Source organism: Neomonachus schauinslandi, chromosome X (assembly GCF_002201575.2).
Source record: "Neomonachus schauinslandi chromosome X, ASM220157v2, whole genome shotgun sequence".
Classification (NCBI taxonomy): Eukaryota; Metazoa; Chordata; class Mammalia; order Carnivora; family Phocidae; genus Neomonachus; species Neomonachus schauinslandi.
The window spans coordinates 56,407,648-56,434,565 of record NC_058419.1 but is presented as its reverse complement, the minus strand read 5'-3'; the positions used below and the strand labels follow the sequence as shown (position 1 = coordinate 56,434,565).

The following is a 26,918-nucleotide window of genomic DNA, read 5'->3' as shown; positions in this document are numbered from 1 at the left end:
ATTTGATTATTCCATTAATTCTGATTACTGCTTTGGCTAATAAAGTGAAGGTCACTTCCAAAATAAATCTTCATTACATTTCACAGAAAGTAATTGCCTTCAACTAGTTGTTTTCTTTAATTAAAAACTAATGTAACAAGAAAGAAAACAGACTTCAGGGTTACCATGTCTGCTGCTATTAAGAGAAATATACTGTGTGGATGTAATGTTCTCAAGACAAATCCAACAAAACAGAAAGTGTCTCTTCGTCTAATCTCTGTATTTTCAAAATGGAAGAACTATTTTATATGTATTTAGAGTAATTTTGAAATTACAAGAATAAAAACTGAACTGTATTAATGCTTTAGAAATTGAAAACAAAGAATCTTTGAAAATATTCCCCAAATTCATGAATGTAAAATGTACGGCAATATTTTTCTTTTTTTTTTAAGATTTTTTATTTATTTGACAGAGAGAGACACAGCGAGAGAGGGAACACAAGCAAGGGGAGTGGGAAAGGGAGAAGCAGGCTTCCCGCGGAGCAGGGAGCCTGATATTGGACTCGATCCAAGGACCCTGAGATCATGACCTGAGCCGAAGGCAGATGCTTAATGACCCAGGCACCCCAAGGCAATATTTTAATTTCTAAAATTATGTATGTGGGATTCAGTATATGAAAAATTAACAGTAGGTCTCTCTCTTAACCAAAGTTTCTCCTAAGGGTGGCAAGAAACCTTCTCTGCCTCTTAAGATAAATATTAGGCACAGGGCCCTGACAGCTTTGGAGGGAGATTACAGGAAAAATTAAAAAGGCTCACTTTAATATATTATTCTCATTTAACCTATTTTTACACACAGAATATTCTGTGTCCTAGATTTAACATTTCGTTTTATTTTTTATAAAGTCCTCTAGACCTTCAGCTGAGGTCCTATTATCAAAGCTGCTGAATCATACAACCATATAAAATGAATAAAGGAAATTAAAGATGATACGTATTTTCCCACAGAAGTAAAATACTAATCCTCAAACAGGAAATCATATTTCAAAAGCTAGAAAGCCTGAATGTAAGAAATTATTGGGGCATAACAACGAAGCAGGTGGCAATAATTTGTATGCTCACCAATGGTCTCAATTGATATATTGTCACAAACCCCATTCCTGATTAACTTGCTCACTCTGTCCTGGTCATATTAATCTTTCCGTTATCTCAAAAGACCCCAACTTAGACCTCTGCCACAGTTCCTGCTGCCTAGAAAGCTCTTCCCTCAAATCCCCAAAAGCTTATGCCTTACCATCATATTTTGGTGTCACTACACTCAAATACCACCCTCCTAAATGGCCTTCCCTGATCACCATAGCATCTAAAAGGACACCTCCCTACTGTTTATAGTCACCTCCTGCCACACTACCCTATCTTCTTTTCTTCACAAGACATATTACTCCTTAAGTTTTATCTTATTCTACTCTCTGTCCAACACTCTTCAACAACCCCTCCCAACCAGAGACTTTCTCTGTTTCCAACAATGTATGTCTGGCACCTACAAAAGAGCTAGTATAAAACCTTTTATGTGTCTCTCTACATATTTTTTAACGAATTCTAATTTTTATTCTAAATTTGCATACGATAAAACAGAAAGCCCAAGTTTACAGCCAATGCTCCCCTAATATTTTATGTAAGAAAATAGTATTAGTTTTAAGTCTTTGGTAAAAAATTCAGTAACTGTTACCAATACCTAACATGCCCTGAGTGAGCATGTGTGTATGAGTGCATGTGTGCTTAGACAAAATACATATGGCTATCAAAGAATGTACAAAAGTTGCAAATGTACTGGTGGTAACAAACACAATGAACACTCTTACTAGGTTCCTCTTGTGATTGTGATCAAGAGTACATATTTGCAAGACAGGTTTAGGGGCTCATTAGCCAGGGAAGATATCTGTTTCAAAAGGAACATATTTAAAGCACTGGAAAATGTGAGATCAGAACCACTGTAAGTCCCCAACATCTCAGAAACTTTTTGTATTTTTATACCTTTTTAAAAAATCTCTAATGTAGAAAAGATTGATTTGTTTAACTTCTAGTTTCCAATTAAAAATCATAATAACTAGTGTTCTTTACTCTTGTAAAAAGTAGTACTCAAACATATAAACACTGAACTGTTCTCGATGCTATTCCTACACCTGGGAAAAAAATTCTTTAACTTTGATGGCTTGACCTCTGAAATATACTCTCTTTACAGTCCTCACAGAAACCTTGTGATAATACTTTAAAATTTTAAAAATAAAAACAAATAAATGTTATCCTTTCCTATAACTTAATTTCCCCGATATATGAGTTACATATAAGAGTGTATTAACTCTTATTACTCTTCCTCTCATGGGAAATTCAAGCATCGTGATATCAAGACCTGTGTGGGCTCCACATACTGCTTGGATTTCTCTCTCCCTCCGCCCCTCCCCCCTGCACTCACTCTTTCTCAAATAAATAAATCTTTAAAAATAAAAAAGACTTCCTTTTTCCTTAAGTCACAAAGAAACACACAATAAGCCAACTCCCAGTTAAGAAGACTGATAAAAGCCATCACTCCTAGATGAATTCCAGATCTAGTATGAATTTCATGCTTAGTTTAATAACATAGTGGTTCTCAACCTTGGTGTTCTGTGAGATAGTGCTCCCTAAGTCTGTGGGAGGAAAAGAAAAAAAAAAAAAAAAGGCTGTGTTACAGTGGGTCCTATGCAGAGCCTGCAGCCTCTCTTATCTATGCCAAAGCCTCTAAGAATGCTGGGTATATCCCTGGGAATGGGTCAAACATGCAAATACATCCATCATGTATGCTGACACAGAAAAGGGCTGTGAACTGCTGATAGTCTAAATATGCTGTTCCTGGGGTGCCTGGGTGGCTCAGTTGTTAAGTGTCTGCCTTAGGCTCAGGTCATGGTCCCAGGGTCCTGGGATCGAGCCCCTCATCAGGCTCCCTGCTCGGCGGGAAGCCTGCTTCTCCCTCTCCCACTCCCCCTGCTTGTGTTCTCTCTCTCGCTGTGTCTCTGTCAAATAAATAAATAAAATCTTTAAAAAAAATAAATATGCTGTTCCTAACAAAAAACAAGAGAGTATCCTGTAACACAGAGAACCTCACAGCTGTTCAACTACCTTCCACTATGCTTTTGTGCTTTGGTCCTCTGTCTTGCTACCTTGCTTTTATTTTCATAGACAAGTAGGGTGTTTTTCTCATACCATTGCAACATTTAACTACAGACTCCAAACAGATATAAGGAATTAAACTCACATAGTTTGCAAACTTAGCTTTGTATTCCTAGAGAAAACATGAGAGATTTTATCCATGGTTTAACATCTTTCAGGAGGAAAAAAGTGCAGAGAAGCTCAAATTTAATCTGCAAGGCTGACAGGCTAATTTTCTTAATCTCACTAATTATAGATCACATAAGAGGGTAATTTTAAAAACCGTTCTGAATTGGTCAGGACAATTTTATTAGTATATTTCTGTGGCTAAGATCATTTCCACAGGAATGACTAACAGTAGAAACATTTAGTCTGTTCAAATGACTGAACTATCAATAACCATCAGTGTGTTAAAAATTACCAGTTCCAAAGTTTACATTCTAAAGAGAATTATTTTCTCCCCGGCAACTATTCAGAAATAAAGTATTTCTTTTCTCATGTAAGTTTTGACATTGTTAGATATCTAAGATGAAACAAACTGCATTGGAGATAAGTAAAACCGTCTCATAAGGCCAGAGTATTTAAGCTAAAATGTAGAAACAGATAACCAAGTTCTTCTGATTCATACTTGATTTATCTGTACCATACAGACAGTGCCTTAGTTTGCTGTTCTTAAGAGTCCATTTCAAGCATTAAAATATTCATAGCCTAGAAAGACCCTCCATAGTGGTTTTTATTTCTACTTTAGGAGTACAATGAAAAATAATGCTTGTTTTCATCTGCATTTGCTTGTTGAAAGAAATACATCTAACCCCACAAAAGAAGGGACAAACAAGAAAGCTAATTCCAGGGAGGGGAATAGGTATACTGCACTAGATTTCAGATAGTAGCAGCTCTAATCCTGGTATATCCACCTCTGTGAGAAGACTACAGGCTGACAGTAAAGTTCTGATTTCAAAAACATCATGGAAGGTGGAAACACTACAGTCAGAAGTTTGGCTCTCAATTCATTAGGCATTTGGGACCACTCCACTATATCGAAGAATGTGAATTCATATATGCACAGGAAAATTAACATGGTTTGGAAATTATTTCACTTTATATAACAAAGGCTCATGCTGTGCCTATTTGTGCCAGGTACTGTTCTAAGAGCTTAGCAAATAATTTCCTTAAAACTCCTAACAACCCGAAGAGGTAGATACTATTGTTATTCCCTTTTTATAAGGGAGGAAACTGTAAAAAACAGGATTTAACCAGTAGGTAAGTGGCAGAGAAGGATTCAAACAGAAAGTCTGTTTAAGGGTCTCTACTCTTAACAACTACACTGTTGTACCTCTCAGGATACATTAAAACATAAAACTACAATCAAGATTAATTGTTCATTCAATAAATATGTATTATTCAAAAGCTTATTTTAGAGTTAATTCCTTCTATTTTTAAATGTACCTGAAGAATATGGGTCTGTGCATACAGGACCATGATTAAAGACTGTAGATTCAAGAATGAGTATTTTCAAATTCTAATATAGTCAAAAGAAAAATAGCCACACTATGAATCCCATTTTTCTTTTAACAAACTCAGATGTTTGTTAAAAAACATCTCATCTTTGTTTTCCCTCCATATTGGGGGGAAAACAAAGGAGAGAGGGAAACAAACCACAAAAGACTCTTAACAATAGAGAACTGACGGTTGATGAAGGCAGGTGGGTGGGGGATGGGCTAGACGGGTGAAGGATATTAAGGAGGGCACTTGTGATGAGCACTGGGTGTTGTACGTAAGTGATGAATCACTGAATTCTACTCGTAAAACCAATATTGCACTGTATGTTAACTAAAATTTAAATAAAAATTAAAAAAAAACCCTCTGGTCGGAAAGCAAAAAGTTGAAAGATATGGCTGTTTACAAATACATGTGCATTTGTATGAAATAATGTAGGGATACCAGTGTAAGTGCAAATTATAAATGACAGGTTTATGACTTTCAAGTGTGCATGAATTGAAGACTACAGGAGTCATTTACAAACAGCTGAAATTAGTTTGGTTTCTTGAGTAGGCTACATATACTTTCCTGTTTATGCTATTCATTTGTTTAGCAAACTGTTTACAGACTACAAAGTAAAAACATTCAAATTATTATGAATCCTGACTTGGTGAGATTAAAATCTGTGAAGTTTTACCACAGGGATATGGCACTTTTTGGTGCCACTATTTCACTATATTGGGCAAGTAAGAGTCTACTGCCTAATTTGGGGAAAGGGGAGAAGAGAGAGAGGGGAGGTTGAGGCATGAAGGGATAGAGAAATAAGGAAGAGGAATGGCTAAAAGCTGTATTAATTATTTCAGCTCCAACACAGAGTTCTTTTTTATAAATCATTTCTCTAGTACATGAAAAAAATAGTTTGTCCTACAATATTTAATTTCTATGGTAAATTCTAATCCGATTTTTTAAATAAGTAATTTATTAAGCACCTACTATATGCCAGCTGAAGTTCCAAGCAGTTCTATTGAAGCAGTTAACTACATATGAGTAAAATACACCAAATTCAATAGTAAGGCAAAAATTATGGCATACCCATTTTGTAAAAGGCTATGTACTAGGAACTACAGGAGACATAAAGAGGACTACATTTTATACAGCAAATATACCTATCAATAGACATACTATAAGGTAATTTAATTACATAATTAAATTCTAAATACCATATCTTGTTTGTATAAAGTGAATGAAGAGTCTATAATATATGTTTCAGTAATTACAAAAACACTAATTCCAAATACCAAGACCATGAAGTCATACAACTTTTATAATACCCTACTTGATGTTGGACAATCTTCAATGCACTTTCCCTAACATCATCACATTTGAGTTTCAGAGTAGCCCAGGGCAGGAGTTAGGATGAGATTTAATTACCGTTTCCATTATATAGGTGAAACAATGGAGGCTCTGAGAATTTAAATGACATGTTCAAGTTCATGCAAATAATATGACAGAGCTAGAATCAGAATCCAATTCTGACACTGATAGTTTTGTAACATGGAAAACCTTGTAACTTTCATGAAACAAGACAAGGAATTTTATAAAAACAGTTTTTTGAGCATTCCCTACCAAAGTAGAAAGCAAATTGATGAAAAAGTTGGAAATGAAGAGCTTCATTAAAATTTTATGCAATCACACTAACTGCATCACTTTGGAACAAAAAACAACTTAAACAGGGGAATAGTAGAGAACACATGGAAATCCAGCTATCTAACATAGACTTACACTTGCCAACAATTAAAGCCTTAGATCTTTGTAATTTGGTTGCCTTCAGGGTTGTTTTTTGAATTGGCTTGAAAATAGACACACTTCACATACTATTTTTATTACACTTGCACAAAAGTACATTGGTTCCAAAGAGATAGTTCAAGAATTGTTTTGAATGATCCTTAAAAAGTCAGACTATGCAATAACACAGTGTTACCTTTCAATTTAATCAAACTAAAATCTCAGCTCCAAACACTGGACTTAAATTCAATTGTCATTCTGGCCCTATATGAAGTCAGCCACCTTTCACTCTACTACAAGGTATTAGAATTATTTTAAGATTTGGAGTAGTATGCATTATGTAACCCGGGGAGAAAACAACTGGGCTGAGTTTTTGTATCTATGTGTGAGGATAATCTAGTATCTGAATTTTTAGCATTGAAGGAGGCTATTACTAAAATAAAAACTCAAACTATGTAATTTGGGGAACAAATATAATTCTAATATGTTCATGAGTCACAATAAATGCTCTAGCACCACACACTCATATATTTCAATGAGAAGTTATTCCCAAATTAAAAGTCTTTTCCTGTCACAACCTGAGGAATAATGCCGTCAAAGACACAAAAACATTCCATTGCTTTATTAACGACAATGCTCAATGATCTGTGAATAACCTGGGGGGAAAAAATGAAGATTATTGAGTTATTTTACCAATCTATCCATCCATCACCAGAGAACAGGTTTCAAAATGATGGATTATCTCACCACCCTGCTGTTTATCCCAGACAATACTCTCTCAAGGGAAAAACAAACATGATCATACAAACATAATCATGCCTACCCTCTATACCTTATGTATCATTTCTATGCCAATATTATTAACTAGAGGGCTAAATGTCTTTAAAATTGTATGCGAAAGATTCAGAAAATGAGGTATGTTGCTCTATTTTTTACCCTCCAGGATTCTACAATTTATAAAAATTCTATTCAAACAACAGCCCTCCAACTTTTGGGAGACAACCTTTTGGTTAAGCTATTCAACATTACTCTTCAAATTTAATAAGGGCAGTCTCAATTGAGATAGTGCATCTCAGTGGTTCTTAACCTTCTTGGGAGGTGACAGACTCCCTTGATAAAATGATAAAACTATGAATGCCCTTCCTAGAAAAATGCAGCCATGTATATCACACACACAAAATTTGGCATGCAATTTCAGAGTATTCTCCCCAAAACCCAGATGATTATTCCAGGTATTGGAATGCCAGGTTAAGGACTCTGAATTTGAAGAACTCCCCTTATTATACCCAGCCTTCCAATGCTATTTTAGGCTGTCAGATACAAGTTTCTAAAAGGATGGCTGTAAGTTTACTTATACTATAACTGAAGATGGCCAAATAAAAAAATTTCTACATATGAAGTTATATTTCTTATATAATAAAGACATAATTTTAATTTTAGCATGGTAATACCAACATTCAATGGTATTCAATTCAACTCAATTTTAGCATGGTAATACCAACATTCAATGGTATTCAATTCAACTCAATTTTAGCATGGTAATACCAACATTCAAATGGTTGAATGAACTATGGTATATACATCCATATACCGGAGAACTACTCAACCATTAAGATTTTTTTAAGTATGCATGTATATACACATTTATAAATAGATGTCCGTATAAGCGTGGAAAAGATGGGAAAATATGCAATTGAACAATGTTAACTCAAGGGGTGGAATTTGTGGGTGGGGAACAGGGCTTGTATTTCTTTATAAAAGTGAGTGTGTTTGTTTCCTATTTTTTCAGTATTTTTATTTTTTCTCTAACTACTAAGATTGTATGTCACCAAGAATTTGCTTTATAATGGCTATTTAGTATCTTCAATATGTCAGGAAATTTGCCAAATTACCTAAGTTGTTCCACTGATTCAAATGTCAAGATCTTTTAAAATGTTCTGGTCCTTAAAGAATTTTTACATAGCTCCAGATTATAGAACCAAAAATTGAGTAGTAAGACTTTAAGAAAGAACGGCAAGAATATTTTATTCTCCCTGCCTTTCAACATTTTGGCTAGAGTCGACTATACCAATTCAATATATACTGAATTGGACTAACCCATTATTTCTCAAACAGGGAGTAGTTTGTCCTTAGGGGTATTTGTCAATGTCTGGAGACATTTTGTCTGTCACAAGTAGGTAGGTGGGTGAAGGTAGTGACATCTAGTGCGTAGAGGCCAGGGATGCTGCTAAACATCCTACTATGTACAGGACAGCCCATTCCCCCAACACGGCCAAGAATTATCCTGCTAAAAACGTCAAGTATCCTATCAAAAATGAGATTAAGAAATTCTGGCCTAAACCAAAAGCCTCAAAACAATTATGTATCTCACATAATCGGGCCATGTTCAATGATAGGTGGAATCATACCACTCACTGATGGTACTTGGCTCAGAGTAGAACCCAATCTTGCTCTTTTCTGGAAATGGATAGGTTAACTGAGCAATCTGAGATTCCTGTAACTCCATCAAAGTATCATCTTGTGTGCCTTGATTAATTTCATGTAAAATCTCTTTAGACTCTTTCTGATCATTTCTGAGTACTGATGTCATTCATACCTACATTACACACTCTGGAACCTGATGAAATATACTTTCTTATTCTGTAATTGGTCCATAAGTGTACATTTTCCTTCCTCAACTAAACACTCTTGACATTAACATCAAAGTCTACATCATATTCTTTTTCATATATATCTATTATACCTAGGCAGAGAATGGATGCTTTAAAAAATAGTCGTTGAATTAAATGGGAAGAAATGAAAATAACCAAATTTACAATAAAGGACATAGATGCTTCTTCACAACTTTTCTGTCACTCTAAATCCTTTTCTTCTTGTTGATCAGAATTGGGCCCAGAGAGCAATTACCCTGGTTACTTACTATTCAGCTGTGTTCCCTAGACAACAGCAACACTTGGAAACTTATTAGAAATGCAAATTTTCAGGCTTCACACCAGATCTAAAAGTCAGAAACTCCGGGAATGGGGCCCAGTAATGGTGTTAAATTCTGACACAGGTGAAGGCTTGAAAACACTGCTCTACCACTTCTTTGACACACAATTTTTTGCAGCAATTCATAAATACCTACTATTCATTAATTTACCCATCAAATACTTAATGACTAATGTACACTAGGCAGTGCACTGAGGCAATCTTGTAATATCCCCTAATATCAGGGTTTTTAAAAAGTATTATTATATTTGGTAGATAAAAGACTATTGAACTGATTAAACTGGGGTCAGAAAACCTGCCACCTATTTTGTAAAGAAAGTTTTTGGAACACAGCCATGTCCATCCTTTTACATATTGTCTATGACTGCAAATAGTTTCAAGGGAGACCACATGTCTTACAAAGCCAAAACTATTTACTATCTGACCCTTTACAGAAAAAAATTTGTTGACTCACTATATTAGAATACTAAATCTTGCTCAGTCCCTAATTCAGACAACAGCAGCAGCAGCAATAATTATAATAATCATACTAAGAGTAATAACAGCTAGTACTTATGTAGTACACTAAGGCAATCAATGTTTTAACCACTTTCTGGATATTAATTCATTTTCATCCTTACAACCTATGAGGTAGATGCTATTATCATCCCCATGAAAAAATGAGGAAACTGGAGCACAGAGAGGTTAAATAACTGGCCCAAGAATACACAGCTAGTAAATGGCAGGATTTAACCCCCATGGGTCTGGCTCTAAAATGTACCCTCTTGTTCATTATACTATACTTAACTACTTCTCCTTCACAACACTAGAGCATAAATATCTGGTTGCATCTATCCCAAGAGGTGCCTGAAAATTACAGTTCCAACAGCAACATTTTCCAAGTTTTCCCATCCCTCTTCTGTCTTTATACTCCAGAAGCACCTTTATTTTAAACTCTTTAGGACCTCTTCTTTTCATAAGCTCTTAAGGAATGATTATCTGAGTAAAAAATGTTTTCTTTTATTGAAAATTCATAACAATAGTTCTCAATCCTTGTTTTTAGGTCATGGATGACTATGAAAATCTGATGAAACTATGAGTTCCTCTCCTAAAGACACACATATAACATTTTGTATATAAATTCCAAGGACCCAAGGACCCTAGATTAAGAACCTCTGGCATAGCATATCTCAGTGCAGCTCTACTCAGCTGCAGTGCTGCAAAACAATAATGTGTAGTGATCCACAATGAAAATATTTCTTACTTAACTATAGGACTTTTGCACTCAATGTTCATTTAATTAATGTTTCTGTTGAATTCACTTTGGCAATTTTTTAACCTTTAATTTCAAATATTTAAGGTTCAATTCAATAATCAAGCTTTACACATACAAACAATTTGGACTGGTCAAATCTACCAATTAGATATAGGTCGTTTCCACACCTACATTTTTAGGTGTATCATGGAGTTCTACCTATGACACTGAGGTGGGGTGGGGGCAGGGAACCAATGGGGTTGGGAGCATGAAACACAGGAATGGTAACTAGCCTCCAAAACATAAAATCTAACTGCTACTGGGCTCATCTGCATTAGTGTTCATCAAATGCAAACATAAAAATTATAGGGCTGAAGGGGCAATCTGTTTGCTCGTAATGTTTTTCCTTTTACCTTTATCTATTAGGTAAAATGTGGGAAGTTGAAAGAATTCCTTTATTCATCTAAAGTAGTATTTCCTACTGGGCACAGAATTGGAAGAGGTTTCTAAGAATACTGTAAGAATGGCCCTTAGTCTCACCTGCTTTTTTTTTAGAAAGTGACTATGTATTGACAGTAAGAAATCCTAACAAATTACAAGTTGTTAAAAGCTGACAAATACCACAAATATTTTTTTAAATCCCCCAAAATAACAATATTTTTATTAACTATCTCCTTTTAGTTTTTTCAGAAAATGTTTAAAAATTGTGGGGCACCTGGGTGGCTCAGTCAGTTAAGCGTCCAACTTGATTTCAGCTCAGGTCATGATCTCAGGATCGTGGGATTGAATCCTGCATTGGGCTCTGTGTTCAGTGTGGAGTCTGCTTGTCCCTCTTCCTCTGCTCCTCCCCCCTGTTTGTTCTCTCTTTCTCAAAGAAATAAAATCTTTAAAAAAATTGTGTAAGATTGTGTAAGAGGTAAGTCATGAAGAATGCATACCAGGAAATCTGCTTTCTAGCCTCAGCCTCTTTTTATCTTTCCTCATTTATAAAATTAGACCATCAAAACAACATGAAAGCATTCTTTCAATTCTAATTTTTTTTTGTTATATTACTACCAGAATAGTAGGGAGAATTTTACAAGAAAAGAGATTAAAGAGAATGCTGTTAAAGGGAAATAATAATGTACTGTTAAAGTATCTAGATCTATAATCTAAGCCATGCTTATGTGGGTGGAAGGGCAAGAACATTGGGGGCAGACTTTAAGAAGCCATCTCAATTTTGCTCTGACTTTACATGCAACTGAATATATAAACTCATAAAACTTTCCATTGGTATAATCTTTGGCCAATTTTAACATTTCTCTTGGTTTTCCAATAGGTTCATCCAGGTTAACAAATGTCTTTTAGATTTCTGAAAATTCCCTGAATAAAAAGTGTTGGTTATTAGAGAATAAAATAGGCAGGTTACTTTGGTCTGAGAGATGTTTTCTACAGAGTTCTCCAAATATAACAATAAAGCAGAGGAAAAAGATAAAACAATAGAAAATACTTTACAATTTATATTAAAAATAAATTCCATGATTATAACAAAATCAGAGTAGCATCTATGTGGTCCCTTGTAGGCATCATTATTCAAGCCATTGCTGAATTAATTTATCAAGTGGGAGATTCCCTTTCCTATCTTTCCATGCTATTCCTATAATTTTGAGCAAGTTACTTACATATTTTGGACTTTTGGTGTTCTCTCATTCTCTCTTTTTAAAAGCTATAAGAGATCAACTTGTGTTCCAAAATTTCCTGAGGCAGATCTCGCATTTGTTCAATTTTCCACAGTCAATACTCAGAAAAATGTCACGAGTACAAACACCTAGTAAAAAGTATTTGGTGGTGATTCTACATGTGTGTGCATGCACAATATTTATATTACATGTTAAAAGTAAAAAAAACACATCTTTTATGTTTTAAGAATCCTACTACATTAAAGGAAAAAAGGAAATAAAATTTAGGCCACTGAAGAATGGAAGACTGAATTACCCAGTAAATTATCAGTTGAATAAACTCTTCTTATAAAAATCAAGTAACAATCCCTGGGCAGTCTAAGTCTACTTATAAAAAAAGTGTAAAGTTTGTTTGATCCCACTGGTACTGCTCCATTTCACAGGTTATGACACACTATGTGAAACCTACTCTGAACTAGAAAGTTCTAAAAGCTACCATGTTACCAACCACACAGATAACAAATAAATTAGTCAGAGCTTAAAAAGGACTTCTGTTTAGAAGATATATTGAGAGAGTCTAAAAACCTATATACTGCACACATATCCTGTCCAGTGTGTCAGAAAAAATACTAACCAATATACGGTAGGGAAAATTCTGTGGCTTGCTAGACTAGAAAAATACAGTTTTCAATGACTTTTCTTCCCAAAAGGTCCAATTTATGACATATTAGTGGGTAGTATTACAATAAGTAAGCTTCACATTTTTTACTTAAAAATAAATCTACCAGGGATCCTGGGTGGTTTCAGTCGGTTAAGTGTCTGACTCTTGATTTCGCCTCAGGTCATGATCTCAGGGTCCTGGGATGGAGCCCAGTGTCGGGATGCCCACTGAGTGAAGAGTCTGCTTGTCTCTCTCTCCCTCCGCCCCTCTCCTGTTTGCTCACTTGCTCTCTCTCTCTTAAATAAATAAACCTTTTAAAAAATCTACCTCTTTAAATGTATAAAAACCTCAAAGGGTGTTTATTAATGAAAGTTATCTCTAGTAGTTAAAATGTTATACTGTTTATGCAGAATTCATTTAGAATGCAAGGATATGACTTACAAATGTCTTTGAATCCTCACATAAATATGCATGCATGCCATTTGTATCAGTAGCCTTGATGAGTACCCACTGTAACTGGCTGAGAAATGCTTAGGCTTATAATAAAACAGAATATAGAATGGTGGTTAGAAATCACAGAACAGGTGACACCTAATTCTGATAAACTGGTGATAAAAAGTATAGGCTATGATGTATAGATGGTAGTAGTGTTACTACTTTAGGATATAAACAAAACAACATTTATATGAAATTATAAACTGTGATGCAGGGAATCAAATATAAAGTTAATATCCCTAGGCTAATGCATTTTTATTATAATTCACATACATATGTGTGTGTGTGTGTGTATATATATTTTATACACCTCAGAGACCTTAGATTTACTTTAATTACCAAAAAACCACCCAAAAGTTTAATATACTACTTAAAAAAAAAAAAAAAAATGGAGAAAGTTTTTGGTTTCTTTGTTTTTAATCAACTACCTATATATATATACATTTAATTATATAATTCCCTGAAAGTATCAGTTCAAATTGCAGAGAGTGAGGTATAATTTCTATAATAAACATTAAATCTATATCATACACAAAATTCTGAGATACACTCTATAGAGGATAAAAAGATGTAGAAGGCTGATAAAAACTCAGCCTCAAAGAGAGTACAGAGGTGCTGGGGTGGCTCAGTCGGTTGAACTTTCGACTCTTGATTTTGGCTCAGGTCATAATCTCAGGGCTGTGAGATCAAGCCCCAGCTATGGGCTCAAGGTGGAATCTGCTTCTTTCCCCCTCTCCTTCTCCCTTGGCTCCACCCCCTGCTCATGTGCACGTGAGCACACATGCACTCCCACTCTCGTGCTCTCTCTAAAATAAATAAATCTTAAAAAAAAAGAGGGTACAATAATTTTTGGGGGAAAATGTCTTCTTTAGGATTCAACACATATAAGGTCTCATTTTGAAATTTTATATCAGTATAGGACAAACAAAACTTTTCAGTGTTTTTTCCCTTAAAAACAACAAACAAACAGGGGCGCCTGGGTGGCTCAGTCGTTAAGTGTCTGCCTTCAGCTCAGGTCATGATCCCAGGGTCCTGGGATCGAGCCCCGCATCAGGCTCCCTGCTCCGCTGGAAGCCTGCTTCTCTCTCTCCCACTCCCCCTGCTTGTGTTCCCTCTCTCGCTGTGTCTCTCTCTGTCAAATAAATAAATAAAATCTTTAAAAAAAAAACAAAAAAACAAAAAAAACAAACACCAAACAGTATTTACTAGATGTAAATATGATCTGAATTAGGAAAGGAAATACAGGATTTAGTGGAAAAACAGGAATGAGGTTAAGAATTCCATTTTCAAAAAATGGTAAGGAAAACCAGTGAGCTTCTGTTCACTTCCCAGTGTTCATTCTGTCCCTTTCCTTACCTAAAAGCTCTGTAGGAGTGAGTAGCAAGTGGCAACACAAGAAAAAATAGTGTGGCTCCTTTTACATCAGGTAATGCCACAGGAAGAGGAAAAGAATGATTAAGAAAACCAGAAAACCTCCCTCTTAGTTTAAATTGATAAGAGGACCTCTGGTCCTGCGGGACATGACATTCCCTGTTCATGCCTACTTTGACAAGTAACTGGAGAAGGAAGAGTTTGTCTGGAAATACACAGACCTATCATATTCAGAATTAAATTACTTTCAAATTTATAACATTCTCATCTCTGCATGATTAAGAAATGTGGACGGGAGAATATCTACTTCCAGCAGTATATTGGACTGGATACTGTGAAGGGACCTCTTGTTTCTACCAAAAAAAAAATGACTTTTTACATTAAGCATAACTTTTATTGCACTGCTGAGATTGAAAGAAATAAAAGAAATGTCGACAAGAAACTCCCCAAGTCCAAATACACACACACAGTACAAACAAACCTTGAGCTAAATTCAAAGCTTCAAGGAAAAAAAAAAAAAACACTGCAATTAAATAAAAGCAAGTCTTGGGGCGCCCGGGTGGTTCATTTGGTTAAGCGTCTGCCTTCGGCTCAGGTCATGATCCCAGGGTCCTGGGATCGAGCCCCATGTCGGGCTCTCTGCTCAGTGGGAGCCTGCTTCTCCCTCTCCCTGTTGCTCCCCCTGCTTGTACTCTCTCTGTCAAATCAATCAGTCAATAAAATCTTAGTTAAAAAAAAAGCAAGTCTTCATTCTAGCCATAAGTAATACTCTTCCCAAGATACATGAACCATGTTTTTAAACAGTCATGTCACTACGAGATGCATTTTTTAAGTTTTTATTTAAATTCCAGTTAGTTAATATCCAACGTAACTTTATATTTCAGGTGTACAATATAGTGATTCAACACTTCCATAAAATACTTGGTGCTCATCACAAGTGCACGCCTTAAACCCCATCACTTATTTAACCCATTCCCCCACCCATCTCCAGTCTAGTAACTATCTGTTTATTCTAAGAGATGCATTTCTAATACAGTTTTACTTTTACATTAAAAAAAAGTCTTGTTGCTCATATTAATCAGTGTGGCAACTGTACCTGGGGTTCCTTTAATAAGAAAGGATCCTCCTTTAATAAGAAAGGATCCCCTTATTATATGCAACTGATGAATTATTGAACACTACATCTGAAACTAATGATGTACTGTATGTTGGCTAATTGAATTTAAATTAAAAAAAAAAAAAGAAAGGATCCCCTGAAAGGAGCTGAAATGGTCCCAAATCTTAGTGCCTTCTGGCTGAAGCAAACACAAATAATCCTTGAAGGAAAGCATCCTTAATTTGGGTCCCCAGATTTCCAAAGATTAAAACCAATCAAATATAAACTCTCAAAGATAAACATGGCACAAGAAACTAAACCAATAACATGAATCAACAGAAACAATACATGGCAGAATGTAAGATATATGGACAAAATGAACAAGCAAAAGAAAATATCAAACAACAATAAAGATTTGGGGAGAGGAGGAGCAGAGCTTCTACAAATGAAAGATTACAATATTGAAGTAAAAAAATGAGAGGATTAAACTACAGATTAGAGACAAATAGAGAGAATTAATAAACTGGAAAAGAGATCTTAATAAAGTACCCAGAATATAGCCAGAATGACAAGGAGATAGAAAGTATGAAAAAGAGATTAAGAAATAGGGATGAGAGAATGCAAAATTCTAAAACATTTCTAGTTAGGGTTCCAAAAAAGTAAGGAGAGAGACAATGGAGGAAAACCAGTATTTGCAAAGATACTGGCTGACAATTTTCCAAAATGATAAATGACAATTCACAGACAGAGGAAATACACTGAAGTTGTTTGAACCATATGGAATTGTAGGTCAAAATGGTTTAATATTATTAATTACACATGGTTTAACCGATACCAAGCTAGATAAAGAAACACCTAAATTCACTGTAGTGAAAATACAGAACATCAAAAACGAACTATCTTAAAAACAACCTGAGAGAAAAGAAATATGATTTATAAAGAAATGACAATTAGGCTGACATCAATTTTTCAACAGCAAAAGAAGGAATCCAAATGACAGTGGAATAAAATTTTAAAGTACTGAGAAAAAGAACTGCCAACCTAGAAATGTTTTCCTCACAAATCTTCCCTCAAAACAAAAAGGCAAAAAAAAGTTATGTTCATATACAAACTAGGCATTTACTGCCAACAGATGTAAACCAGAGGAACTTTTAAAATTAGATACTTCAAAAGGAAGGAACAGACTCCTATTAACAAGATTCATCCTGCTTGGTAAAAGACAGAGATTGTCAAATCGGATTAAAAATATGCATTAATTTGCTATTTAGAGCCCCAAATACAGACTCAGAAGACTCAGAGATGGAGAAAGATAAAACAGGCAAATACTAATAAGTTGTAGTAGCTATTATAATATCAGACAAAGTAGACTTTAAAGAAAAAAATGCATTATTAGGGATGGAGAAAGTCAGCAAATAATGTAAAATATTACATTCATCAGGAAGATTAAACAGTTATAAATTTAAATGAACTTAACAAATTGCCTCAAAATAAATATAAGGTAAAAACTGACAGAATTATAGGGAGAAATTGAGAAATCAAACATCATAATGGGAGATTTTAAAATACTTTATTAATGGTAGATCAAAGGAAAAAACTCAATAAAATTTGCAAATTACAAAAAGAATTTGCAAATTACAACTCAAAGCCTGCCTTATTAGACTCCAAGACCAATAACTGGAGAACCCTGTGCCCAAGAACTAAACACATTCTTCTTGAGCATAAATGGAAAAATTACAAAAACTGATGACATACTAAGTCATAACATAAAGCTCGAAGTATTAAATACCATAAAAACATGTTTTCCAGGTGCCTGGGTGGCTCAGTTGGTTAAGTGACTGCCTTCGGCTCAGGTCATGATCCTGGAGTCCCAGGATCGAGCCCCGCATCGGGCTCCCTGCTTGGCAGGGAGTCTGCTTCTCCCTCTGACCCTCCTCCCTCTCATGCTCTCTGTCTCTCATTCTCTCTCTCAAATAAATAAATAAAATCTTTAAAAAAAACAAAACATGTTTTCCATAGCAGCAATGTCCACAATAGCCAAACTGTGGAAGGAGCCAAGATGCCCTTCAACAGATGAATGGATAAAGATGCAGTTCGTATATACAATGGAATATTACTCAGCCATAAGAAAGGATGAATACCTACCATTTACATCGACATGGATGGAACTGGAGGGTATTATGCTAAGTGAAATATGTCAATAAGATAAAGACAATTATCATATGGTTTCACTCATATGTGGAATATAAGAAATAGGGCAGAGGACAATAGGGGAAGGGAGGAAAAACTGAATGGGAAGAAATCTGAGAGGGAGACAAACCATGAGAGACTCTTGACTCTGGGAAACAAACTGAGGGTTGTGGATAAGGAGGAGGGTAGGGGGATGGGGTAACCGAGTGATGGGCATTAAAGGAGGGCACGTGATGTGATGAGCACTGGGTGTTATACACAACTAATGAATCACTGAACATTATATCAAAAACTAATGATGTACACTATGTTGGTTAATTGAATTTAAATTAAAGAAAAAACATATTTTCCAGACGTAAATTAATTTTCTACAATGAAATTAGATGGTAAGAGCAAAAGAATCAACCAAATCAGCTATTTTAAAACCTCTCATAATGGGGCGCCTGCGTGGCTCAATGGGTTACACGCCTGCCTTTAGCTCAGTTCATGATCCCGGACTCCCAGGATCGAGCCCCGCATCAGGCTCCCTGCTCAGTGGGGATTCTGCTTCTCCCTCTCCCACCCCCCCTGCTTGTGCACTCTGTCAAATAAATAAATCTTTAAAAAAATAAATAAATAAAATAAAACCCCTCAACAATCCATGGGTCAATGTAGAAATCATAATGGAAATTAAGATATTTAAGACTAAAAGATAATGAAAATAATACATAATAACTGTGAAGGGTCAAAAGAGGAGTTGGCACTTTATCATCTTAAATGCTTATATTAGAAAATAAAAAAGATACATATTTAACATTGGCTTTCCTCCTAAGAATTGGCAGGGACAGAAAAGGGGAGGGATGAGCTGAACAAAACCCAAAGAAAGCAAAATAAAGGAGATAATAAAGAATGGAAATTAATGAACTAGGAACACAAAGCTGTAATAGAAAGAATCAAAAAGCCAAAAAGTTGATTCTTATAGACTAAAACTTGCTCAAGGTTACATGGCCAACGAATGGAGAAGCAAGGACTTAAATCTTGGTAGTCTGTCTCCATAGTCCAGGTTTTTAACTACCATGCTCCACTACCCTAAAAGTGCTAAGTATAAAAAAAAAAAGATTGTTATGTTTGACTAATCTTAATGCATCATGCATCATGAATACCATAAAGCAACACATACAACTAAGAAAAGATTAGTATTCAGAACAAAAACTCCTACAAATTAATAAGGAAAATACAATAACACAAGAGACAAATGGAAAAACACAGGAACATGCATTTCACGAAAGAGAAAACATGAATATCCAATAACCATATGAGAAGATGCTCCACCTCATAAGTAGTCTATGAAATGCAAAATAAAAGTATAATGTGAGGCTATTTTATGTGAGTCAGATTGACAAAAACTTAAAAACCTAATAACAAAAGTTGGCAAAGATGTAGACCTATGGAAATTCTTATATACTGCTGTGGGATGTAAACTGGTACAGTGTTCTGGAGAAAAATTTGGGTACTATCTTGTATGAACATTCATATACCCCATGACTTGGAAATTCCACTCCTAGATATGTATCCTAGAGGAATTCTTGAACATACATATCCTGAAACATACACAAGGATGTTAATAACAGCAAAAAACAAAACAAAAAAACAAAAACAAACAAACAAAAAGAAACCCCTGGAAACATCTTGTGTCTACCAAAAGAAAAATGGAAAAATAAATTGTGGTATATTCACAATGGAATACTACATAGCAATGAAAGTAACTATAATTATGCAAAACAAGGATGGTGTTTTGAAACTAATATTGAGTGAAATAAGGAATTTACAGTGGGGTTCTATTTTATGAAGTTCAAACACAGGCCAAACTGAATATCAGACAGGTAGGTAGGCAAATACATAGATTTATAAAAGAGCAGAACAACAGAGTATGCTTGCATGTACTAAATCTTGAATAAATCTCATTTTTGTCTTTTTAATTTTCATCTGTTATTTATTACCTTAAGAAGAAACAAGAGAACCAATGCCAGTCTTACCTGCAGAAACACTGAGGAAGTTCTCCTTGGCCATATAAAGGAAACAAAAATGGAGTGTTGCCATACCGCCCAAGACAGCGAAGAAAGTTTTTGGTAGCTTTGAGACCATCTATGGTATTGCAGGCTGTCTCTGATGTCATTGCAATTGAATGCAGGACAAAGTACCGGAGGTTGGGGGTTAATTTTTGAGTTTTTAAATACTCAGAAAATGTAATCTCCTCATAGGCTATGTAAAGATAAAAATTTATCAGTTAAAATCAGAACCAAACTTCCAATTTAAAAAACACTGCACAAAAGAAATCAAGCCTGTTCAAAACACTTGGCAAAAGACCCAGGTGGCAAATATTACATTTTAGACAGAAACCACAGACTTTAGGGGAAAAAAAGAAACTAGAAACAATCTCACTATCTTAACTGAATTAATGGCACAATTTTTAAGCTTTAAATGATGAATCTTTAGTAGTTTACAGACTTAAAAAACTAGAAAAATATTAAATAATTCATTAACCATCACAACAGGTTTCCATAATTGGCAATAATTAACTTTATTATCATTAAAACTGCAGAATAATGTCAATAATTACACTTTGAAATATTAAATATGACAAATGGCAATTTTTTGGTGAAAACAATGATACTTAATTTTTTTGAAATGTATATTTCTTACTAAAACTAAGAACAATAAACTATGACTAAAAAGTAAGGAAGTTAATTTCTGTGCAGCTAATGGAATCAGTCTTACTGCCTTATATCACATCTCAAAACAAGGGACCCCTAAAAACTACTCATTTAAAGAACAGAAAAAAATGTAACTGGACTGTTAGTGGTAGGAAATACAACTCCATGATGAAAGAAAAAAACATAAAAATAATAAAAATTTACTGAGAGAACATAAGTTTACACCACTGTGAAGAACGATTTGGCAGTATCTAATGGACATGAAGCTTTAAGAGCAAGAGCCTGACTTTTAATATTCCATCAAGTAAAAAAAAAAAAAAAATACTGCTATATTTCTCATTGTAACCTTATAAATGAAACATCAATAGAATATTCCTATTTTGGATAATGTTTCCAGCCCAAAGCACTTAAAAAGTATAAAGCTCTGATACTAAACGGAGATGTTCAATTTTCAACAAACTCTGAAGTAACTGTATGATTTGGGTCAAAGCCAAGACTAGAAACCATGTCCTCTAATACACTCCCCATACCATCTAGCCTCTTTTTCTTAATCAGTCAAAATGAATAATTCAATATACCAAGCAAAAGTAATCCTGGGAAAATGAAAAAAATATACAGATTTTTTTAACTGCTGAAAAAAATTAATGGAACAATGAAAAGAATGTATCGTCTATGAAGAACTAGTTGACAGCAGTATTTACTTAACAAGAATAAAAACTAACACCCAGCATAGCACTTCCACAATGATGAAAACATTCTATAGCTGTACTGTAGCCATAGTAGCTAATAACCACACGTGGCTACTGAGCACTTCAAATATGGCTAGTCCAACTGAGGAACTGAATTTTAAATTTAATTTTAATTAATGTTAATTTAAATAGCTACATGTTATTCATGGCTAACCTATTGGATAGTGCAGAGTAAGAATGTACTTTAACAGAGAAATGAGTGGCTTACTACATCAGAGCAAGCATATTAAAATAAGAAAGCTCAAATAACTAGAGAACACAATTTAATAGAAAACAATACCTTTATATTCATCAGGATGTTTTTCATACTCCATACAAAATGTAAGAAACTTCATTAGCATTCGCTTTTCTACCATAGTAAGTTGTTTGCTATTAAAGACATCTGCTCTAGAACAAGGAACCTGAAAAACATGATTTTAAGTTAAGAAACCGCTTCCTAGTGATACAAGTATTCCAAATTACGTTTCTTTTCCTTTTAACTATAACAAGATCATTATTTCCATGCTAGCCATTCATGTTACCTTCCATCAGTTCTAATGGCATCTCTGTTGGCTTCAGAGCTAATTAACTTGTGAGCTCTCTTACTTAATTCTGCCAAGTTGCTCCTTATGCCATTAAAAGGCCAATGGCACATCACCCCTAACTGGGTACAAACGACAGCTCAAATCTAGCAATACTGCCTGATATTAACCTTTTCTCAACACCAACATCAGGCTGCAGAATAACTCATGAAAAAATTAACACTAGAAATTTTAACTGAGTAATCTCTTACTATTTACTTTTACCATGCAGGATTGGAATTTGCTGCTTTGCCAGGAAAATAACAATCCTATTTGCTTATCCTTCCAAAATATATCATAATAACTTAAGCTCATACCCAGTTACAATACTTCAGTAGCAAAGTACCTGTTCCACTCTTCCTTCTCGAAATGCAAGAATCCTGGTAATATTTTTGAACTCTGCATATCGACTTACATTAGATTTGATTAAAAGATCAATTAGCAATCCTCGAGAATACAGCAGCTGTACAAAGAGAATATTTTACAGGATGAAATAAAAGGTAAAATTGTGGAAAAACTGATAAATGCTAAATAAAGATATATATAATTCCACATTTTTAAATATTTGTAAAAAGCATTATACCTATTAATACTGTCATACATAACACACTTTACGACAGGTTTACAATTGATTATCTGAAATTCAAAACCCAAAAAACTCTGGAATCAAGTTTTTCCATAATTAGTTTGGCAACAAAATGACCCAAACTGATATAAGGCTCTTCTGTCTTTGCCCCACTTACTGTGAATATTCATACATTTGACTGCAGAAATATTAATAGGTTTAATTACAGAGTGCCTCCTCAGACTCTGCTAAGACTGTTGTTACATCTATAGCATATCAGCATATGTACTGTATTACTTTCTAAAATAATTTTTTAAATCTAAATAACAGAACACACCAGGCCCAAGGGTTCTGAATAAGAGACTGTAGCCTTATAAAACGACAGGTGGTCATTAAGAAGACACCAACTCGCTGGACTTCCTCACCAAACAAAAAAGAAAAAGATTGGTTATACATTTCCACCACAAGAGTTGAATTTTAAGGTCCCTCTATATCCTAGCAGGCTAGATTTAAATGATATGTCTTTTTCAAGAAGTGAGGATGATGGGTATCGCCAGCATGCATGTGAGGAATTGATTTAATCATTCACATCACTCATAACCAATATCAGAGACAAAAACAACTTCAACAGTATTATCTAGCATGTTCTAAATTTAACTATATGGTTAAATGCAACAGATTTGGCTATGTCCTATACAGATATACCTTTAAGTGTCTATAAATAAATATTAAAAATGTAAATGTTACATCTGTAATAGGGGAGGGAAAGAAAACAATTAGCTTTACTACAAAGAAAAAGGGAATTTCAAAAATCAATCCAAACTGGTTAGTCTGAGTATCCAAGAGGTCAGTAAAGACTTTGAAAATCAGTATCAGTTAGGTGAATTTTTATAAAGTCCAGCATTGTACAGAACAAAGCTGGCACTGCTTCTTTTTCTGAAACTAATCCAATTACCCTGACTAAATATAGCATGTTATTTCATTATCTTCAGCCTAATACCCTACACAACTGATATAGCCCCTGTTTTTAAGAATATATTGCCAAGTATTCTGTAATTATAATAAAAAATAGGTACTTCAAATACCTAATTTGTTTCAACAAATACTTGAAATTCAATGATCCCTCAGTAGTCATAATAATTTCACATATTAACACAAACATAAGATGTATTTTAGTAAAGCTTAAGATAATGCCAGCTTAAAATAATGCATTAAGATAACACTGAGAACACATTTCAGTTAAAACTACACTAAACTTTTGTCTGAAGCTTAGTAATAACAAGTAAAGTATTTAAACCTAAGCCTCTTTTTCACCACTCTCTAAGTGATGTAACAGAAATTTCAGTGATGAGAGGCTAAAGAATACCAAGTAGCCTTCAATAGAAAAATGGATAAAGTTGTGTATATATATATACACACAATGGAATTACTTGGTGATAAAAAAGAATGAAATCTTGCCATTTGCAACAACATGGATGGACCTAGAGGGCAGTATACTAAGTGAAATAAGTCAGAGAAAGACAAATACCATATGATTTCACTTATATGTGGAATCTAAAAAAACAAAACAAATGAACAAAGAAACAAAAAACCAGACTCTTAACTACAGAGAACAAACTGGGTAGTTGCCAGAGAGGAGATGGGTGGCTGTGGTTGGGTGAATGAAATAGAAAAGGAATTAAGAGGTACAAACTTACAGTTATAAAATAAGTAAGTCATGGAAATGAGAAGTACAGCACAGGGAATATAGTCAATAATATTATACCAATGCTGTCTGGTGACAGATGGTGAGTAATGGTGGTGAGCAATTAGTAAATGTATAGAACTGTCCAATCAATATGTTGTACAACTGAAACTAATATTGTATGTTAATTATACTTCAATAAAAATAAAAAGAATACTTCAATTTCATTAAAATATTGACAATTAGGGGTGCCTGGGTGGCTCAGTCATTAAGCGTCTGCCTTCGGCTCGGATCGTGATCTCAGGGTCCTGGGATCAAGCCCCACATTGGGCTCCCTGCTCCACGGGAAGCCTGCTTCTCTCTCTCCCACTCCCCCTGCTTGTGTTCCCTCTCTCGCTGTGTCTCTCTCTGTCAAATAAATAAATAAAATCTTTTTAAAAAAAAAAAATACTGACAATTTAATAATTGATTTAATAATTAATTAATCATTTTTGCTTCACTTGGCCATGTTGGTTCCATAATTATTAAGGGTATGGACTTTCTTAGAAAAAAGTTTTAATTGTTTAAGACCTTCAACTTTGATTTTCTCTATTACTCTAAGCAGTATAATATTATACTATAATAATAATATATATACTATATAAAAATGTTAAGTATTTTATTTAACCTACCCTGAGTAGTATAAGGCTACTTTTTAAAAGGCTATATTTATGTGGGTAAAGCACCACAGTAATGTGTGTGTCAGTTTTACCATGATGACTTTGAGATGGAATGCATGTAGAAATGTAGGGGCGCCTGGGTGGCTCAGTCGTTAAGCGTCTGCCTTCGGCTCAGGTCATGATCCCAGGGTCCTGGGATCAAGCCTCGCATCAGGCTCCCTGCTCTGCGGGAAGCCTGCTTCTCCCTCTTCTACTCCCCCTGCTTGTGTTCCCTCTCGCTGTGTCTCTCTCTGTCAAATAAATCAATAAAAATCTTTAAAAAAAAAAGAAACGTCAAGTAGTTTGGAGACATCAAACTGGACTTTAGGAAAGAGGTAGGGCTTGAAATAGATATTTGGCAATCATCCTAAATTTAGATGCAATAACTGAAACTAGAACAGATAGAATTTCCAAGGAGTAACTGATTGCCCCAATATCATGGAATGTACGGCTTTCTACACCATAGGTACTCAGTAAATATTCACTAAATGACTAACATTAAAAAATGATAATAAACCTCTTATATTGCAATGGTTCTGCATTCTTTAGCTACTGCTGCTTTTGTAGGATGAATTTATTATTATTTTTAAATATATAAAATCATGAAAACTACTATGCAGGACAAAGTAAACTGCCTTGACCTCTCTAGACACATCTGTTTTTAATTTACCCTAAAAGACAAACTATTGTGATCCACTGAAACTCATGAAAATACCCAGAAATCTTAAAAGTCTCCTCAAACATCTTAGCATCTAATTAAACTATCTCCCCCTCCACTACAATCAGCATTCACTTTCTTTCATACAAGTGAATAATTTTCTACACTAATTCCAAAAATTGATACACCACCATCTTCTACCATTTTCCTTTGCAATATTTATACTGTATTTCAGCTACCATTAGGGTTAGAGACTATTATAAACTACTGTTGATTCTTTTTTTTAATTTGAGAGAGAGAGAGAAGAGACAGTGAGAGAGGAGTACAAGCGGGGAGGAGGGGGGAGAAGCGGGCTCCCTGCAGAGCAAGGAGCCCGATGTGGGGTTGGATCCCAGGACCCTGGAATCATGACCTGAGCCAAAGGCAGACGCTTAACCGACTGAGCCACCCAGGCGCCGCACTAGTCTTGATTCTTAACCAACATTTATATCATCATTTAAATTAGGCATTCCATATTCCAAGTAACTAACTAAAAATGAAAATTTCAGAACAAAGCCCATTTGTAACTTGACTACTTCAGTTTTCTTATTTTATTTTTTGGTTTTGTAAAACTTATTTTCTGTTCATGAGAAGAGGAAGACCATTAATAAACTATGATTAAACTTCCACCCAGAAATCAATAGCCAAGGTAACATGGAAAAAATGCTAGATTTCAAAGCACGGCAGGGTCACAGTAGGTGAAGGTGGAATAGATGGCACAGAAATATGAAGTAGGACCAAAATAGCAGTCAACTCAAGAGCAGGAAAGAATCAGACACAGAAAGCTATGTGATGGAAAGAAACAAAGGGTTTTTTTACTAAAAAATATACTCATATTTTTAGGCATCAGGTTCAAAGAGAGCAGCAGTGTGAGTATATGGGATTGTATTAGCAAAATGTGAGGAATATGCAATTAGTCTCTCTTTACTCTGTAACTTGGAACTTCAAGAGAGCACATTAAATTGAAAAGCTTAGTTTTGAGGCAAGTCTAATATTATTTACTACACTCTCCTACTTCTTTTTAATTTCTTATTGTTTGCCCTCAATTTATGGGATTTAGTCTGTTTTTTTCTACTTTCTCCCAGCCCTGTATCTTTTTTTTTTTTTTAAGATTTGTATTTATTTACTTGAGAGAGAGAGAGAAAGAGAGAGAG

The 26,918-nt window shown here is 34.7% G+C and overlaps 1 protein-coding gene across 1 annotated transcript in view; it reads right to left on the bottom strand.

Moving 5' to 3' along the window:
* CHM (CHM Rab escort protein) overlaps positions 1-26,918 on the bottom strand; it is a 209,070-nt gene that overhangs the window by 94,877 nt on the left and 87,275 nt on the right. The window contains exons 6-8 of the mRNA XM_021691815.1: positions 22,467-22,583; positions 21,841-21,961; positions 20,134-20,359 (exon numbers count right to left, since the gene is read on the bottom strand). Coding sequence (XP_021547490.1) covers positions 20,134-20,359; positions 21,841-21,961; positions 22,467-22,583 — 464 coding nt within the window. The remainder of the gene's footprint in view (positions 1-20,133; positions 20,360-21,840; positions 21,962-22,466; positions 22,584-26,918) is intronic.